The sequence below is a fragment of the Nelumbo nucifera genome, chromosome 2 (assembly GCF_055504915.1).
Source record: "Nelumbo nucifera cultivar China Antique chromosome 2, China Antique-T2T, whole genome shotgun sequence".
NCBI lineage: Eukaryota > Viridiplantae > Streptophyta > Magnoliopsida > Proteales > Nelumbonaceae > Nelumbo > Nelumbo nucifera.
In genome coordinates this window covers 58,100,766-58,117,112 of record NC_142650.1, presented here as the reverse complement: position 1 = coordinate 58,117,112, position 16,347 = coordinate 58,100,766, and the positions used below count along the sequence as shown (strand labels likewise).

Here is a 16,347-nt window from a genome sequence, read left to right as displayed (position 1 = left end):
CCAAATACTGAAATGGGAGATTTTTTTTGATAAATAATTCCGCAACGGGAGATTACCAAGACACAAAAGCTAACATAAAGAAAACCGGGACCCCTCTCTTAAAAAATTGTCTAGTCTTCAGGTTTAAATGCCTCATCACATCCCTCCTTCTCTTTATCCCCTGACCCTGGCCTAACCTCTAGACCTTCCTTTGTTGGGGTTGACGTAACCTCCTATACTGCAGCTTGATGCTCCTCCCCCCTCCTTTCATCACCCTTCTTCTTCGATTCAAAAACTTTTAGTTTCTTCTTCTTATATACTCTTTTATATTTATTGGAGTGTCCTGCCCCAAACAATACATCTTTTAACCTTGAGAAAACCTTTGACACATGGACAAAATGAGACTTATTTGTCTCTCTGGCTTTCTTCACCCCTTCTAGAGGTTCAATGTCTTCTTGTATACACGTCTTCTCCAACCTAAATGGACTCCAATCCTACTGACTGCGATTTTCACCTTTTGGAAATCCTCGCATTCTAAAGCCGAGTCAGAATTGTCGTCCTTGTCCAAGGCCTCTTTCACAGCCTCAGCACAGCAAGACACAATTGGTCTATTGACGTCAACCCCTTCCTCACCAGCCCTATCTATTACTTCTTCCTTGTCCTCCCCTTCTCTTACTGACTCCTTCACCGCTTCTCCAGAACCCACCACCCTTCCCTCTGTCTGATTTTTTGAGCAAAAAACCCCTTGGTTCTCCTTCTCCAAATTCCTTTGTTGTGACGAGATGGAAAAGAAGGAAGAAATGGAAGAAAGCTCTACTTCGAAATCACCAAAACAAAGAACATTACATGCTTGCTGACCAGAACTTGACTTCTCTTTCTTGGTTTTTGCTGGTTTTCTGGAGGTTAGGCTGGCTTGGAGTGCTTATGTTGTGTTTGTAATTTTTGCTTCTTCTCTCCTCTTCTAGAGTGACCTCTGGTCACTCCCCTCTGTAATTTCTTTTTCCTTTTAATGAAAATTATTCTATTACCAAAAACATGCATTGTACAAACAGACAAAAATTCTGGTTTGTGAAGAAAATCCATAAATTATGGAATCTAAGGTTCTAGGTGGACTTTTGTGGTGAAATTTGATATGATGAAAGGTGATAAACATCTATTAGGGGCATCCAAATACGACACAACTGGATAGCACAATATAATGGAAATCACAACAAACCGAGAAAAAAATTTCTAGGTTTATGTATAAACTGATAAATAAACATACATGAATCAATTTTGGTCCTTTGGAGATATCAGTCGAAATCTTTTGATGAAGAACTTGTGAGCTGTTTATGGGCTATGGCTGTAATTGCTGCTTGAAAGTAGAGAGAAAACATGTAATCGCTCAATGGGCATCAAGAATTGGTCTAGGGCATGAGATAACATGTAGATTGTAGAGAAATCATTCAAATATCATTCAACTTGTTTTTAACTCTAAACATATATATATATAGACACTGTAGGGGTGGTGAAACAGGACTCATGTAGCCAACCCCTGGGACAAGGCTTAGATGAGGATACTAGAACTAGGAAAAGTGAAAGTGACAGAATTGCCATTATTGTAAGAAAACTAAATAACTTCAAAGCTACTTAACTGTAGATATGAAAATTTAAACACAACTAAACTATGACTAGACAAATAAAACTATTACGCTGTATCCCATATTTATGTAAAATAACTAAAGTATCTAAAGATACAAAAGTACATAAAAAATCCAGAAAATTGCAAATTTGACTCTTTGGATCATTGTCTTTATTGTTGGACTTTGTTAATATGTTTCACTTGTGTATTGTGGTTTCTTTTAGTGCTACATTTACTAGGATTCCTCATATCTGATTAATTTTTGCAGGATCGGATATGGCGTAGCATTCAGAAGATTAGGTGTCTTTCTTATACTTCAGCTACCATTTATGCTTTTCTTTTGCTAACTTATACTTGCGTTTTCTTGAAAATTGTTTCTTTGAACTTGTTAGTTTGCAATCTGTACACAATTTATTTTCTATTGTTCTGCCTGTCATTATTTTTTTTGCATGTTAATTTATTTTCTTTTCAGCTTGTACTTTTCATTGCTTTTGATCTGTAACAATAAATTTCTGTATTGTTGTGAAGGAAAGAGTACAACATTGAATTTTACTTTTGTTTTTGTTTTTGTCATTGCATACATGACAATTTTGTTCTAATGAACGTTATTGACATAGAGGTTGTAGATGTGAAAAATGATATAATAATGGATACCTGTACAATGGTGCTGTATCATGCTGGATTCTTTGATTCTTAGTATAAATTCCGTATTCTATACTTTATCCAACTGTGTCCTTGCCTAATCTGGGTAACATAGTACAACTGTGCTAGGGAGGTGTACATTGAACTACCTTTAAAAATGAATTATCAAAACTTTACAGGATGTTGCTTCAGGAGTAAGATTGGTATTTGTGGAACATTTACAGGATGTTGCTTCAGGAGTAGCAAAAACTCCTCCTCCCACACTACTACTACTACTACTACTACTCCCACATTTTCTAATCAACACATTTTCTTTTCTTCTTTTCCTATAACAAAAATAAGGGTTCAGCCCCTATATTTTTTGAATTTTCTTGTCCTTTTTTTTCTTCTCATGAATATGTTGATTTTCTATACTTTAACATGAAGTCTATACTTTTTTTATGAAATTATGAATAATTCTTACGGAAATATGGTTATGGTACTTAGGGAACTAGCCTAGGATCTATGTTTTCTACATAAAAAATCCATTGCCTAGGTGACGCCTAGGTGCCCGCCTAGGCAACTAGGCGACAAGGGAGCACCTTGTCGCCTAGCCTCGCGTTGGCACCTTGAAAACTATGCTCCTAATATAGGTTATGCTATTTTTTCCTAGTTAGGGAGGTTTATTTCAGTGGTGATAAGCGCATGTGCCTGGAAGTCTAAAATGGATTTTTTATCCTTTCTGTCATGTTTCTTTTGGGATGTGAATATTGGAGGAAGTACCATTGTAAATTGTTTCAGATGATGATTATAGATAACTAAAACATTTCTTATATGAATTTGGGTGGAGGTCTTGTTTCTATACAGTTATTATCATAATCATCATCCATGCCTTATTTCAACTATATGGGGTCAGCTACATGAAACCTGTTTTGCTAATTTGTTCTATTTAAAGCAGTATCCACTATCATATTATTAGTGCTTACTTAAATCATTTCTTACTACATCTACCCATGTCCTTTTTGGTCTACCCCTAGCTCTTCTAGCCCCTTCAACATTGATGTGGACAGAAAAACAAGTTACATGCAGCATTTCAAATGTACAACAATAATCACAAGTAATACCAAGTTGAAAACAATAAACAAGTTGGATTTTTAGGGATTTCAGACCTGAACCTGAAGTAGAACTCCTCTTCGAATAGTTATGTTACATTAAAAATGGCATCAAGTTGGCCTCTTGTGCGGACATGCAGCGATAGAGGGATTGGAAGGTGCCGAAATGGGTTGACTCCTCAAAACCCAAGCTCTCAATACTTGAAAACCCTAGCTGGGGCTGAGCTACATCTCAAACAAGAGAAAAAGAACCAAAAAGACCCCTACAGAAAGAACCCCCTTCCCTTTTTTAAGATTCAATGGCTTGTTAGAGAAGGCAATTAAAGTATTTACACATAAGCCCATAGAATGTTTCCCTTTCACAAACAACTCCTTAAGAACAAAATTAGCTTCAAAAACCCCCAAAAGATAACTTTTGTTACAAAAGACCCAAGAGACAAAAGTCAACAGTTGTGCACCCAACTGCCCCTGACCAGAATCGGAATTATAAATGATGAAAATACCCCTGGGCCCAAATGTGAACAAAGCTACCCAAAAAACAACAATTTGGGATCCTATCACAAAAAAAAAACACACAAATACAAAATATGGCTTCATCAAACATTTTTTTTTTCGGAAAAAGTAAGGTAAATTTATTAGAAAAACTTAGAGATACAAGTAGAAACCTGCCAAAGACACGGCAGGAATGGGGACCCCATTACAAACACCAAATCGACTAAGATCTCAACAATTGGAATACATTTAAATGTTTGAATTCTGGAGTGACAGAAATCTAGGACATCAATTTGCTGACTGCCGCCTGCCTTATCTCCTCTGGACTTTTCACTTTTTGGTTAAATATTCTGTTGTTTCTCTCAGACCAAATGGCCCAGAGCACTGCTGCCGGGATAGTACTCCAGATTAGCTTCCCTTTTTTCTTTAAATTGCTGATCTTCCAACTGCAGAGCACATCCTTTACAGATTCTGGCATGACCCAACAAATCCCCGCAGCCTGTAAGAAATGGTCCCACACCTGGGCGGCAATCGGGCAGTGAATACAAAGATGATCAGTAGTCTCTGGGTGTGATTCACAAAGAGCACATGAGTCATCAGGGATCTGCAAGCCTCTTCTTTCTAGGTTGGTTCTGGACAGGCATTTATTTAAAGCCATAGTCCAGACAAGGAAGTTCACTTTTGAGGGGCTAATTGAATTCCAAATCTGCTTAGATGGAAAATCCCCCACTACAGTTTTACTACTGAATCTACTGGCCATTGATTTTACTGAGAAGCTACCCTCTTTAGACCAATTCCAAGTCCACTGGTCATCCTGATTACAGTCAATCCTTTGAGCTTGTAAAATTTCCAACAATCTCATAACTTCTTCCGCTTCCAAATCAAAAAGGCTTCTTCTGAACTGTGGAACCCAGGTCACCTCATTACCCGAGAATGTGTAAGAGTCAGCAATGAAATCATTCTGATTGGTGGCACACTGAAAAAGAAAGGGGAATCTTCAGCCAAAGGGTGGTCTAACCACCAAGGTCCTTCTAGAATTTGATTCTGTCTCCTCTGCCTATTTTGAAGCTTAAACCCTCTCTAAACAAGGGAAAATATCTCATTATGCCTTTCCATAAAGAGCAGCCCCAATTAGGAAGTGGATATCTCGATCTCCAGTTTCCCCAATCTACCCCAAACTTGGCGGCTATCAGGCTTCTCCACCAAGCTCCCCTTTCTGTTGCAAATCTCCAAATCCATTTACTAAGAAGAGCCGAATTAGTCACCTTGTTTTTCCTTAAACCCAGTCCCCATTCTTCCATAGGAAAACATATTTGATCCCAGTTGACAAGATGAATCTTCTTTTCTTCCTCCCAACCCCTCCACAAGAAATTCCTTTGGAGAGTCTCTAGTCTCTTTGCCACTTTTGCTGGGACAGGGAAAAGGGAAAGAAAATAATTAGGAAGATTTGAAAGGGTACTTTTTAAAAGGGTTACTCTTCCTCCAAAAGACGGATATTTTTCCTTCCAAGAGGAGAGCTTTTTTTTTTTTCTAATATTTCAATTACCAGGTCCCAAATGGCTGAAGAAGAACATTTAGCTCCCAAGGGCAGTCCCAAATATTTAACAGGAAGCTGTTCCACCCGACAAGCCATTAATTTGGCACATTCCTCCAAATTAGGAACCTGACCCACTGGGATAATTTGGCTTTTATTAAGGTTGAGTTTCAGACCTGTTACTACTTCAAACCAGCTGAGAATCTCTAATAAGTTTTCTAACTGCTCCTGAGATGCATCTATGAAACATAAGGTGTCATCAACAAATTGGAGGATGTTGACTTTTTCCTCCCTTGGGGAAATTGCAAACCCTTCCCACAACCAGATTCAGCTGCTGACTGAAGAGAGATAGGATTTCAGCAATACAAATAAAGAGCAGAGGAGAGATGGGATCTCCTTGCCTAAGCCCTCTGGAGCTCTCAAAGAACCTGCTGATTGTCCGTTTATCAGGATGGAAAATTTTGGGGAAGACACACAGACTTTCATCCAGGCCTCATCAAACATGTAACAAATCACTTTTTCTAATTGGAGCTGTTGATGGTCTTCTATTGCTCTATACACATGACCAAACCATCTTAGTCTACTTTCTTTCATTTTATCACCTATTGAGCTACTCCTAGGTACCTAGGAATGACTTCATTCCTGTTCCTATCGTTTCTAGTTTTAACATTCATCCATTTTAGCATTCACATTTTTTCCACACTCATTTTTTGGATATCTTGTTTCTTGACTGCCCAACACTCTGCTCCTTACAACACAGCTGGCCTTGCAACTGTCTTATAGAATTTTTCTTTTAATCAAAGTGGTATGTGCATATCACATAAACCCCTCCATTTTGCCCATCCTGCTCTATAGTATAAAATCATTTTTTTTTGTGTAAGGATAAAGATTTTGAGACCCAAACATGGACTTGTTTGGGCTTGACTCGAGGGGCTTGGCACAATGGCGACTCATAGAATCAAGAATGCAAGATGCTTTACATCACGTTAGCTATTTGAAGTAATGCAATTGAGGAAGAAAAGAAATTGTGGGTTTTACATGCTTGAAAATGTTTTATATGTTTGATTTTATTTTTAAATTTTAATTTGAATATGTTTTACATGATGCTTATGTATTTTAATTTTAGATAATAGGTTTTTTAAATATTTATTTTGAAATTTAAGTTTATGTTTTTATTAATATTATGTTAATTTTCTTTTAATTTTTTACATTTTTTGATTTTTTTTTTTTGTATTTTTATGCCTTGTTCGAAAAGGCATGCATGCCTTGCGTGCGTTTTTTTTTATTGCACTTTTAAGCAACTGGCTGGAAGAAGAGTTGAACATGATGTTTAAAGAGTTTCATAGGGACAAAGTGTTGGAGAGGATGGTTAGTGCTACTTTTATTTCCTTGATCCCAAAAAAGGATGGTGCTGTAGAATTGAAGGATTTTAGGCCAATAGGCTTGATTAGCAGTCTGTATAAATTGTTAGCCAAGATGTTATTGAAGAGACTTAGAAAAGTGTTGCATGAGGTGGTGGGTGTATCCCAGTCCCAAATGTCTTTTGTGGAGGGTAGACAGATCCTAGATGGAGTTTTAGTGGCAAGTAAATGTATAGATTCGAGATTGAGGAGTGGAAGGCCGGGCTTGGTTTGTAAGATTGATACTGAGAAAGCCTATGATCATGTGTAATGGGGTTTTTTAGAAGAGATTCAATGATTTATGGGATTTGGAGAGAAATGGAGAAGTTGGTTGTTTGCATGAATGCCCACAGTTTTTTTCTCAATCCTTAAATGGAATGTCTTTGGAGTTCTTCCAAGCATCAAGAGGTCTTAGGCAATGTGGAGGGTAGACAGATCCTAGATGGAGTTTTAGTGGCAAGTAAATGTATAGATTCGAGATTGAGGAGTGGAAGGCCGGGCTTGGTTTGTAAGATTGATACTGAGAAAGCCTATGATCATGTGTAATGGGGTTTTTTAGAAGAGATTCAATGATTTATGGGATTTGGAGAGAAATGGAGAAGTTGGTTGTTTGCATGAATGCCCACAGTTTCTTTCTCAATCCTTAAATGGAATGTCTTTGGAGTTCTTCCAAGCATCAAGAGGTCTTAGGCAATGGAGCCCAATTTCTCTTATGCTCTTTGTGCTGGTCATGGAGATGTTGGATTTGCTGTTGGGGAAGAGTAGTCAGTTGGGTTTGATTGAAAGTTTCAAGGTGGGCAGAGATGGGCCATGTATCTCCCATTTGCAGTACGCAGATGATACCTTCATTTTTCTGGTTGCATCAGTGGACCAGGTTCTAAATTTGAGAGCAATTCTAGCAAATTTCGAGTTTCTAATAGGGATGAAGGTGAATTTGCCCAAGAGTGTGTTGATTAGAGTTGGGGAAGTTGAAAGATAAGTTATCTTGGAGTGTGCAAAGGCCTTTGAGTGTAGAATTTGGGAGCTCCCTTTCTCTTATTTGGGGATGCTGATTGGGGGAATTTCAAACACAAATACTTTATGGAGACCAATTCTAGAGAGGATTGAAAAGAGGTTGGATGGGTGGAAAGCAAAATACCTTTCCTTGGGTAGGGGGTGAATAACTCTAATTAAGAGTGTTCTCTCAATCTTACCAACTTATTATATGTCACTATTAAAGATACCACCAAAAGTAGCTGAAAGAGTGGAGAAGATTCAAAGGGATTTCTTATGGAAAGGTGTGGGAGGGGGTAAGAAGCTTCACTTGGTAAAATGGGAAAAGATGTGCATACCAAAGGAGAGGGGTGGGCTGGGTTCTAGAAGGGTGAGGGTGTTCAATAGGGCTTTGACTTGTTAGTGGCTATGGAGATTTGGTTTAGGGAGGGAGGAAAACTCACTACGGAGGAGAGTGGTGGCTGGGAAGTATGGGGTGGTTATGTTTGGGTGGAAGACAGGGGAGGTTAGATCATCTTATGGGGTGAGTGTTTGGAAAGGGATTATGAAGTTCAATTGGGAATTCAAAAGCTTAACAAGTTTCTTGGTAGGTGAGGGAGCAAGAATTAGGTTATGGGAGGATGATTGGTGTGGGGTTGACAAGCTGAGTGAGCTATATCCAAGGTTGTATAGGCTGGTCGGGGCTGAAATTTCTATTTTATTAGTAATTGTTATGAAAGACTTGGGGGGGGGGCAGTTGGTTTGGTATCTGAAGTTTAGAAGACCTGTCTGGATAGGGAAGTCGATGAATGCATTGCTTTGCTGGAGAATCTAGATAGGGTGAAACTTTCAGATCGATCAAGAGATGGATTGTGGTGGAATGAATGTTCAAATGGGAAATTTTCCATGAAATCCTACTACCTTGCTCTATCTAGGGACAATTCAAGCTTTAGATCAAATTGGAGTTGTATGGGTAAACTCGGTTCCTCCCAGGGTTGAAGACTTTGCATGGTTAGTGGAAATTAGGGGTGGATGCAAGCTGAGCCGAGCTGAATACTTGGCTATTCGAGCTCGTCTCGCAGAAATGGTGTTAGGCTCAAGCTTGAGCTCGACTTGAGTAGAGACTTGAGCTCGAGCTCGACTCGGTTCAAAAGCTCACAAGTTTGAGCTCAGCTTGGCTCGACTCGATCTCGACTACAAGCCAAGATTTTTCTAAAAAATAAAAATTATAGATATAAAAATAATTTTTATTATACATAAAAAATTAAGAATTATGAAAATTATTTATTATTATACATACAAAAAATAATTATAAAAGTTATTTACTATTATACATAAAAAATAAAAATATTATTATATATAATTAAAATGATTTATTATATATTTATATTTATATTTATGTATGTATATATATATATATATATTATAAATTACTTATTTATTATACTAGGCTCGATTAGGCTTGTAAGCCTCACAAGCCAAGCTTCACTAGGCTCAAGCTCGGCTCAATTAGCAAACGAGCCTAGATATCGGGCTCGAGCTTTGCTCGAAGCTCGGTTTAAACTGAGCCGAGCTGATCTTTTCATGAGTTGAGCTCGAATAGCTCGTGAGAAGCTCGGCTTGTGGCCACCCCTAGTGGCAGTGGACAACATTTTGACAGTGGAACACCTGAAATTGAGAGGTTTTGATATGGCTAACATGTGCTTTTTTTGTAGAGTGCGGAAGGAAAACATTTGCCATTTGTTTTTCTCATGCAAGACTGCTGTTTTTATTTGGAGTTTGTTCACAACCATGTTTGGGGCTAGAGATTTTCATCCAAGATCACCTGCAGATTTATTTATTTTTTCTTCCTGACCAAAGATAAGAGGATGCAAGAAAGAAAAAATAAATTGGAACTGTATCCCTTTTGCAATATGCTGGAATATCTGGAAGGAAAAGAACTGAAGAATTTTTGAAGACAAATCTTTGTCAATGGACCGGCTAGGGGTGATTGTCAGCAAATCTATTGCTGAGTGGGTGCTGATTTTACTAGATTTTGAACAAGTTTCTAGGGAGGATCTTGGGGAAGTGTTGGGGTCTCAATTGTGTAATTTGGAAAACCTTATATGATAAGTTGTAGATTTCTGTTGTTTTCTTATTTTTGTTCCTCTATCCTTCCAAAATTCTCCCTATTCCACTCCTTTATCTTGGATCTCAACCTCTTCAGATTTTTGTGAAGCCTTACTCCCTTCCATTTCACCCCCTCAACTCTTAATTCCAGCACTCCCCCAACTTTACGCACAAAATCCGGGTGAGTTAATCTCATATTTTCAAATCTAAAAGGGTCATGGTCCAAACCCTGGAGGTTCAGGGCCTAATTGGATTGGGCAATGATCAGAAGTAACTCTGGGTAGAGCTCTAGCCACTAAACCCTTCCAATGATTCTTCCACTCTACATTTATGTAGGAACCTATCTAGTTTTGAAGAAGAGAGGGAAAAGAACTGAAATGTCTGAGTCTATCAATGGATAGATCAACACTTTGGACTGTTTGCAAAAGAAAAGACCTTTCATGTGTTTTTCCCCTAATTGGTGTTTGGTGTTGGATCTTTGCCTTGTTTGGATGCAGGTGGAACCTAACCACAGTTGTAAGTCAGCTGTTTGATCCGTCCTTTTTTGTGTGGCCTACAGAAAAGGTAGAATCATGTAGAAATGCATTCGAGCAGCTGCACTGTGGACAATTTGGGAAGAAAGAAATGCAAGACTTCCAAGAAAAGGGAAAGAAACCTTCAATCTGTTAAGGGTTGCATTCTGGCTAGTGCTATCCCTTGGTTTAGAACTTTGGGTTCTTTTCAAAGCTTTTCCTTTGATGATATTTGGAGGAACTGGATAGTCGTGGCTAATAGTTCTACAAGGAAGGATTGGACACCAGCAGTGTGGTTTCCTCCTTTTGATGGATGGGTAAGGTTGAGTTTTGATGGAAGTAGTCAAGGTAACACAGGCCCTTCAGGTTTAGGAGGGGTGATGAGAGACAAAGACAGCAACATTCTAGCCTTATTCTCAGCTCCAGTGGGAATAGGAGTCTCTAACAGAGTTGAATTGCTAGTGGATGTACAAGGTATTCAGATAGCATGCCAACTAGGAGTGCAGAATCTGGTAATTGAAGGACACTCCAAAGTTATTATGGGCTGGTTTACAAATCCAGGTTCAGTGATATGGTGTTACAGGGATCTTTTGAGGATAGCTAATTGGTTATTGTTAGAAAAAAAAAGCTATTCAAGGACCTCACTTAACAGCTTAAGCTTTTAGGTTGAATGGTTCTGTCAGATGGTATCAGAGCCACTTTGATCAAGTGGTCTAGTGTTCGATTCTTGTCACCCCATTATAATTAATTAAGTTTCAGCACAAGGTATGGATGGGCCTCTGCTGTCCACACTTCAAGCCCAATGGGATTTCGTGTGAGGGGGCATGTTAGAGAACAAAAGCTATTCAAGGACCTCACTTAACAGCTTAAGCTTTTAGGTTCAATGGTTCTTTGCGAGTTATCAAGGAACATGAATGTCACCTCACATTGGGTGTGCAGAACGGAAAATGCTTTAGCTGATTGTCTAGCTAAGCAAGGGGCCTCAAGGGACCAGTTATATTGGGCTGCTCTGTATTTTTTTTGTCTTTGCTTTGATGTAAATATCACTTCTTAGGAGAGGTAAAATCTCATGCCTCTCAAAGGGCAGCTTGTAATGCTTTCACTATTAGATCTATTTGATAATAAAATTATGTTTGTCTATCAAAAAAAAAGGATGGTTGCTTGGGTGCTGGTTCTTCTAGAATTTGAAGGCCTCAGGAAAGAAGACTTTGGATCTGACTTTAGGCGCACTTTAAATGCATGATTAGGCTTCTTGTATTGTGGATTATGTTTCTTGCATGTTGGAATGGTGAATTCATCATTTTTTCTTGTTTTTTTTTTTTTTTTTGTTTTCTGGGGGTGACTCCTTGTCACCTATGGTTGATGTATTTTCTCATAATAAAATTTTCTTCTTTATTTATCTTAAAAAAAACTCAAAGATGCTAGTTTTCTGCCCACCACTGTTCCAATTTAAGTTTATGGAAGAAGATGATTCATATATCAGTCTTCTAATCATTTGATTACCTAATTTCCTGATGACTTACACAGCAAATGTTTTTGTTCTTTCTGTTTTCCTTTTTTTTTTAATTCATATAGTGATGTTTTGCCACTATAAGAAGAAAGTTTGTTTTGAATCTGGTTAATTGACGCAATCTAAATACAGTGCTGATTTCTAAACATCATATTTATCCAAATCTTCTTTTCCAGGGTTACATACAGTGATCTCTGCCTTCAGATACCTGAATCCAAGTTTAGACAATGTTTATTAAGCACATTGAGTGTGCTATTTAAGTTGATGTCTTCATATTATGCGATTATGAGCTTTCAGCCTGATAAAAATGTAAGTAGAGCTTCACGTATGTGGTGTATGTTTGATTTAGCAATTTTGTTCTTCCACAGTGATGGTTTTTTATACACTCTTTGGCATGTTAACTATGATTCTTTGTTGCTTATGACTAAATTTATGCCACTATTTTTTTTTACACTCTTGGCGCACAATGATCCAAGAAAACCTTCAAATCTAAGTTCCCTTGCACAAGCTCCATTAGATTATACAGATACACAAGATCAAAATTGCTCGTGTATTCTCAATTTCCAGCCTACCTGAATATTTGATACTTAATCCATAAAATATGTTCATTGAATTCCATAAAGTATGCAATATAATCTTCAAAATTCCTGTCGTTGAACTTATATCTGAAACTTGATTCGATACTGATTTCAATCTCTCTATAGAGCATGATTCATGATGCTGCTACAGAGAAGATAGATTGTTAGCTTGAAAAGAACCTCCCTGCTTTCTTGAATTATATCTTAAATACTTTATGTTAATTCTTTCAACAACTCAGGCTTTCATGGTTCTGATACCATGTCACCCTTTTCTAGGTTTCATACCAGCAAGAAAGAGAAAGAAGTGCTTTAGGAGGTATATTCGAATGAATACTCCCACCTCCAAAGGGTAACTTTTATTAAGAGGGAAAAAGCTATTTACAAGTACAAAAGTGCCCTTTTGTTGATATTTACAGACTACAAACTACAAGTATCCCATCCTATTATAATAGGACAAGAGAAAATACAAAAATAAATAAAATAAATAACATTTCTATTTACAAATCTGTCCACAGACATTTCTTTTTAACTTAGGTTGTTCTGTGATTCCTTCAGTAGAGCCTTTTGTTTGCTTGAGCCTCTTTTAGATCTGAAGTTCGGCAGCCTGTTATTCTTGTTATTTTTTTTTTGGTGGGGGTGGAGAAGCCTTTTGTATGTTGCTCTCTTGTTGATCTGAGGTTTGACAGTCTCTTTTTATTAGCTGGGGTGCAGAAATTCTTTTTACTTTTTTGTCTCTTTTTGCAAGGGTGTACCTTTTGTCTTCTTTTTTCTTTTCTTTTTTCAATATAATTTCTTGTAATGGATAAAAAATTCTTTGGTCTTTTTTTTTCTGAGAAAAGGTAAAGTATTTCATTAAAAAATTCTTTGATCTTGTTAGCAATAAAAAAAGTGTTATCAATAAGGATAAGGTCAACGTTGCGTGAGATTGTGGGTCCTACACAAATGCCATTTGTGGAAGGTAGACATTCTGGATTGAGTGTTTATAGCAAGTGAGTGTGTGGATGCAAGAATAAGAAGTGGGGCGATGGGAGTGATTTGTAAGATACTTATTGAGTGTAGAGTGGGGCTTTTCGGAGGAGGTGATGTCTAGTATGGGTTTTGGTGAGAAGTGGAGAAGCTGGATCTTTGTTTGCATATCTTCAGTGTCTTTTTAATTTGTACGGAGAATTAACAGCATTCTTTTAAGTTATTTGGGGGTTAAGACAAGGCGATGCATGTCTCTTATGCTATTTGTGTTAGTGGCTAAGCATAGTGTTCAACGAAGGTGTGGAAGCAGGTTTGATACAGGGTTCAAGATTGGAAGAGAAGGTTTAACTGTCTCCCATCTTCAATATGCTGATGCCACTTTAGTTTTCTTGGATGCTTTGGTAGAACAAACTTTGAAATTGAGAGCTATTCTTTTTTTTTTGGTAATAAAAAAAGAAATTTTATTGAAAAAGGGAAAATCTATGATGTGGGAAAGACATGGTATCAGAAGAGTTTTGACCAATCAAAACCCACCCATGAATTTTGATAAATAACACCTGATTGGCTACCACATTTATGATTCCAGTTGACGGTCAGAAGCTTTTTAGATATCACATCTTTCCGATATCATAGTTGAACCCATTGAAAAAAGAAAAAGAGAAAGCACAAGGAGGGTGACAAGAAATTGCCCACAAAGAGGAGAAAAACTTAAAACCCCAAAAGCCAAAAACCCTCCAAACCCCTTGAAGCACAAACAATTCTTCCCTTTCTCTTAGTCCTTAAAATCAAACACCCATACTACCAAAATCCACTGCCCTCAAGGATCAAACTGAACCCATCCATACAGCTTCCATTACCTTTTCCAGGTCCATCTTTTTTTTTTTTTCCAAAATTTCCAACTTGATCAACAATGACCTCCTCACCTTCTCCTTCAGTCTCTTCTTCTATTTCATCTCCCTCCCTCAGAAGAGGCTTCTCTGTATTGCTGATGTGGATAGAAAAACGAATTACATGCAGCACTTCAAGTATACAGCAATAAGCACAAGAAATACCAAGCTGAAAACAACAAAACAAGTTGATTTTTTAGAGATTTCAGACCTGAACTTGAAGAGGGATTGGTAAGAATTGGGATTTCAACTTTTCTTTCATTCTTCCCCAAGAACTAACCTTTCTTTGTCCCTTTGGTAATTTTTCCACCAATCCAAGGCTGTCCCACATATCTTTGCCATTACAAGCTTTACTTTTCTTTTTTCAATCATTTCTTTCCAATCAAAATAATTTTCAATGCTGTCCAACTAGACTAGAAACTCTTCAGGTTCCAATTCACCATCAGACTCATTAATATGAAGTTGAACACCATGACCTTGGTTGGATTGTAAAGCTTGCAATATTTGATCTTCCCATCGTTGGTTGTTATTCCTTTCATGTTGATCACCTTTTGGTTGCTCAATGTCTTCACTTGATTCTTCACTAATAATGTCAGTGGGCTGTTCATCAACTCTGGGAGCTTGTTTTCTTCTTTCTATCCCCAAATCACTTGCTACGTCATCATCCATAGAAGCATTTTGAGCTACAAGTTGAGCAAGATGCTCAATCTGTTCTTGTAGCCTCTTATGGCCTCTTGGAAAGCCTCTACTGTGACATGTTGTGGTCTTCTACCACCCCTATCATGTCCACCCCTTGCAGCCATAATAATATAGCAAAACACAAGGAGATGAACTTTGAAGCAAACCCGAGGAAAGAACGTGTTCTGATACCACTTAATGTGGACAGAAAAACAAACTACATGCAACACTTCAAGTATACAGCAATAAGCACAAGAAATTCCAAGCTGAAAACAACAAAACAAGTTGGATATTTAGAGATTTCAGTCTTGAACCTGAAGTAAAACTCCTCCTGTAAAATTCTGCTACAGTAACAATGGCAGCAAGCTAGCCTCCCACGCGGATACGCAGCGATAGTTGGATTGGAAGGTGCCAAAATGGGTCAGCTCCTCGAAACTCAAGCTCCCAATACTTGAAAACCCTAGCTGGGGCTGAGCTACATCTCAAACAAAAGAGAACCCCAAAAAAGACCCCTATAGAAACAACCCCTTTCTCTTTTATAAGACCCAATGGCTTGTTGGAGAAGCCAATTAAAATATTTACACATAAGCCCCTAGAATGTTTCCCTCTCACAAGCAACTCCTTAAGAACAAAACCAACTTCAAATGAACCCCCGAAAGATAACTTTTGTTACAAAAAACCCAAGAGACCAAAACCCAATAGATTTGCACCCAACTGCCCCTGGCCAGAATCTGAATTATAAAATGACGAAAATACCCCTGGTCTGAAACTGTCGACAAAGCTACCCAAAAACAACAATTTGGGGTCCTACTACAAAAACATGCAAAACAGAATAAATTCACTTTTTTTTCCTCTTTTTTTCTTTTACTTTTTTTTTGCCTCATCAATTGCTCAGTTTAAGTTGGAGTTTGTGATGGCTGTGGGTTGTTTTAGTGGGTGAATCTGCACTATCATATTTGAGCTTTCCAATTGATGTAAAAGCTTCTGTGCCCTGAACTTGGCAGCCGGTTTTAGATAGAATTGATTGGCTGGGTGGGAAGGGAATTTTTATCATTTGGAGGTTGATTACTTGAATCACTGTAGTCAAGAGTGTTCTTTCTAATCTACCTATTTACTATTTGTCCTTGCTCAAAAATCCTGGCCGGTGTAGCATAATGAATTGAAAGGATGCAGTTTGGAGTTCTTGTTGAATATTACGGTGATGGAAATATATCATTTGGCTAAATGAGAGTGGGTGTGCAGGGCTAAGAACGATGGTGATTTGGAGATTCATTGGGTAGGCTTCTTAACAAAGATTTGCTGGGGAAATGGTTGTGGAGGTTTGGGGTTGAAGAGTCATTTTTGAGAAGAGTTACTGCTTGCAAGTATGGTGTGGT

The 16,347-nt window shown here is 37.9% G+C and overlaps 1 protein-coding gene across 3 annotated transcripts in view; it reads left to right on the top strand.

The window, feature by feature from the left end:
- LOC104586180 (coiled-coil protein) overlaps positions 1-16,347 on the top strand; it is an 81,247-nt gene that overhangs the window by 36,684 nt on the left and 28,216 nt on the right. For all 3 annotated transcript variants that reach the window (XM_088897355.1, XM_010243337.3, XM_088897356.1), the window contains 2 exons: positions 1,869-1,900; positions 12,039-12,171. In XM_088897355.1, the coding sequence (XP_088753481.1) occupies positions 1,869-1,900; positions 12,039-12,171 (165 nt within the window). The remainder of the gene's footprint in view (positions 1-1,868; positions 1,901-12,038; positions 12,172-16,347) is intronic.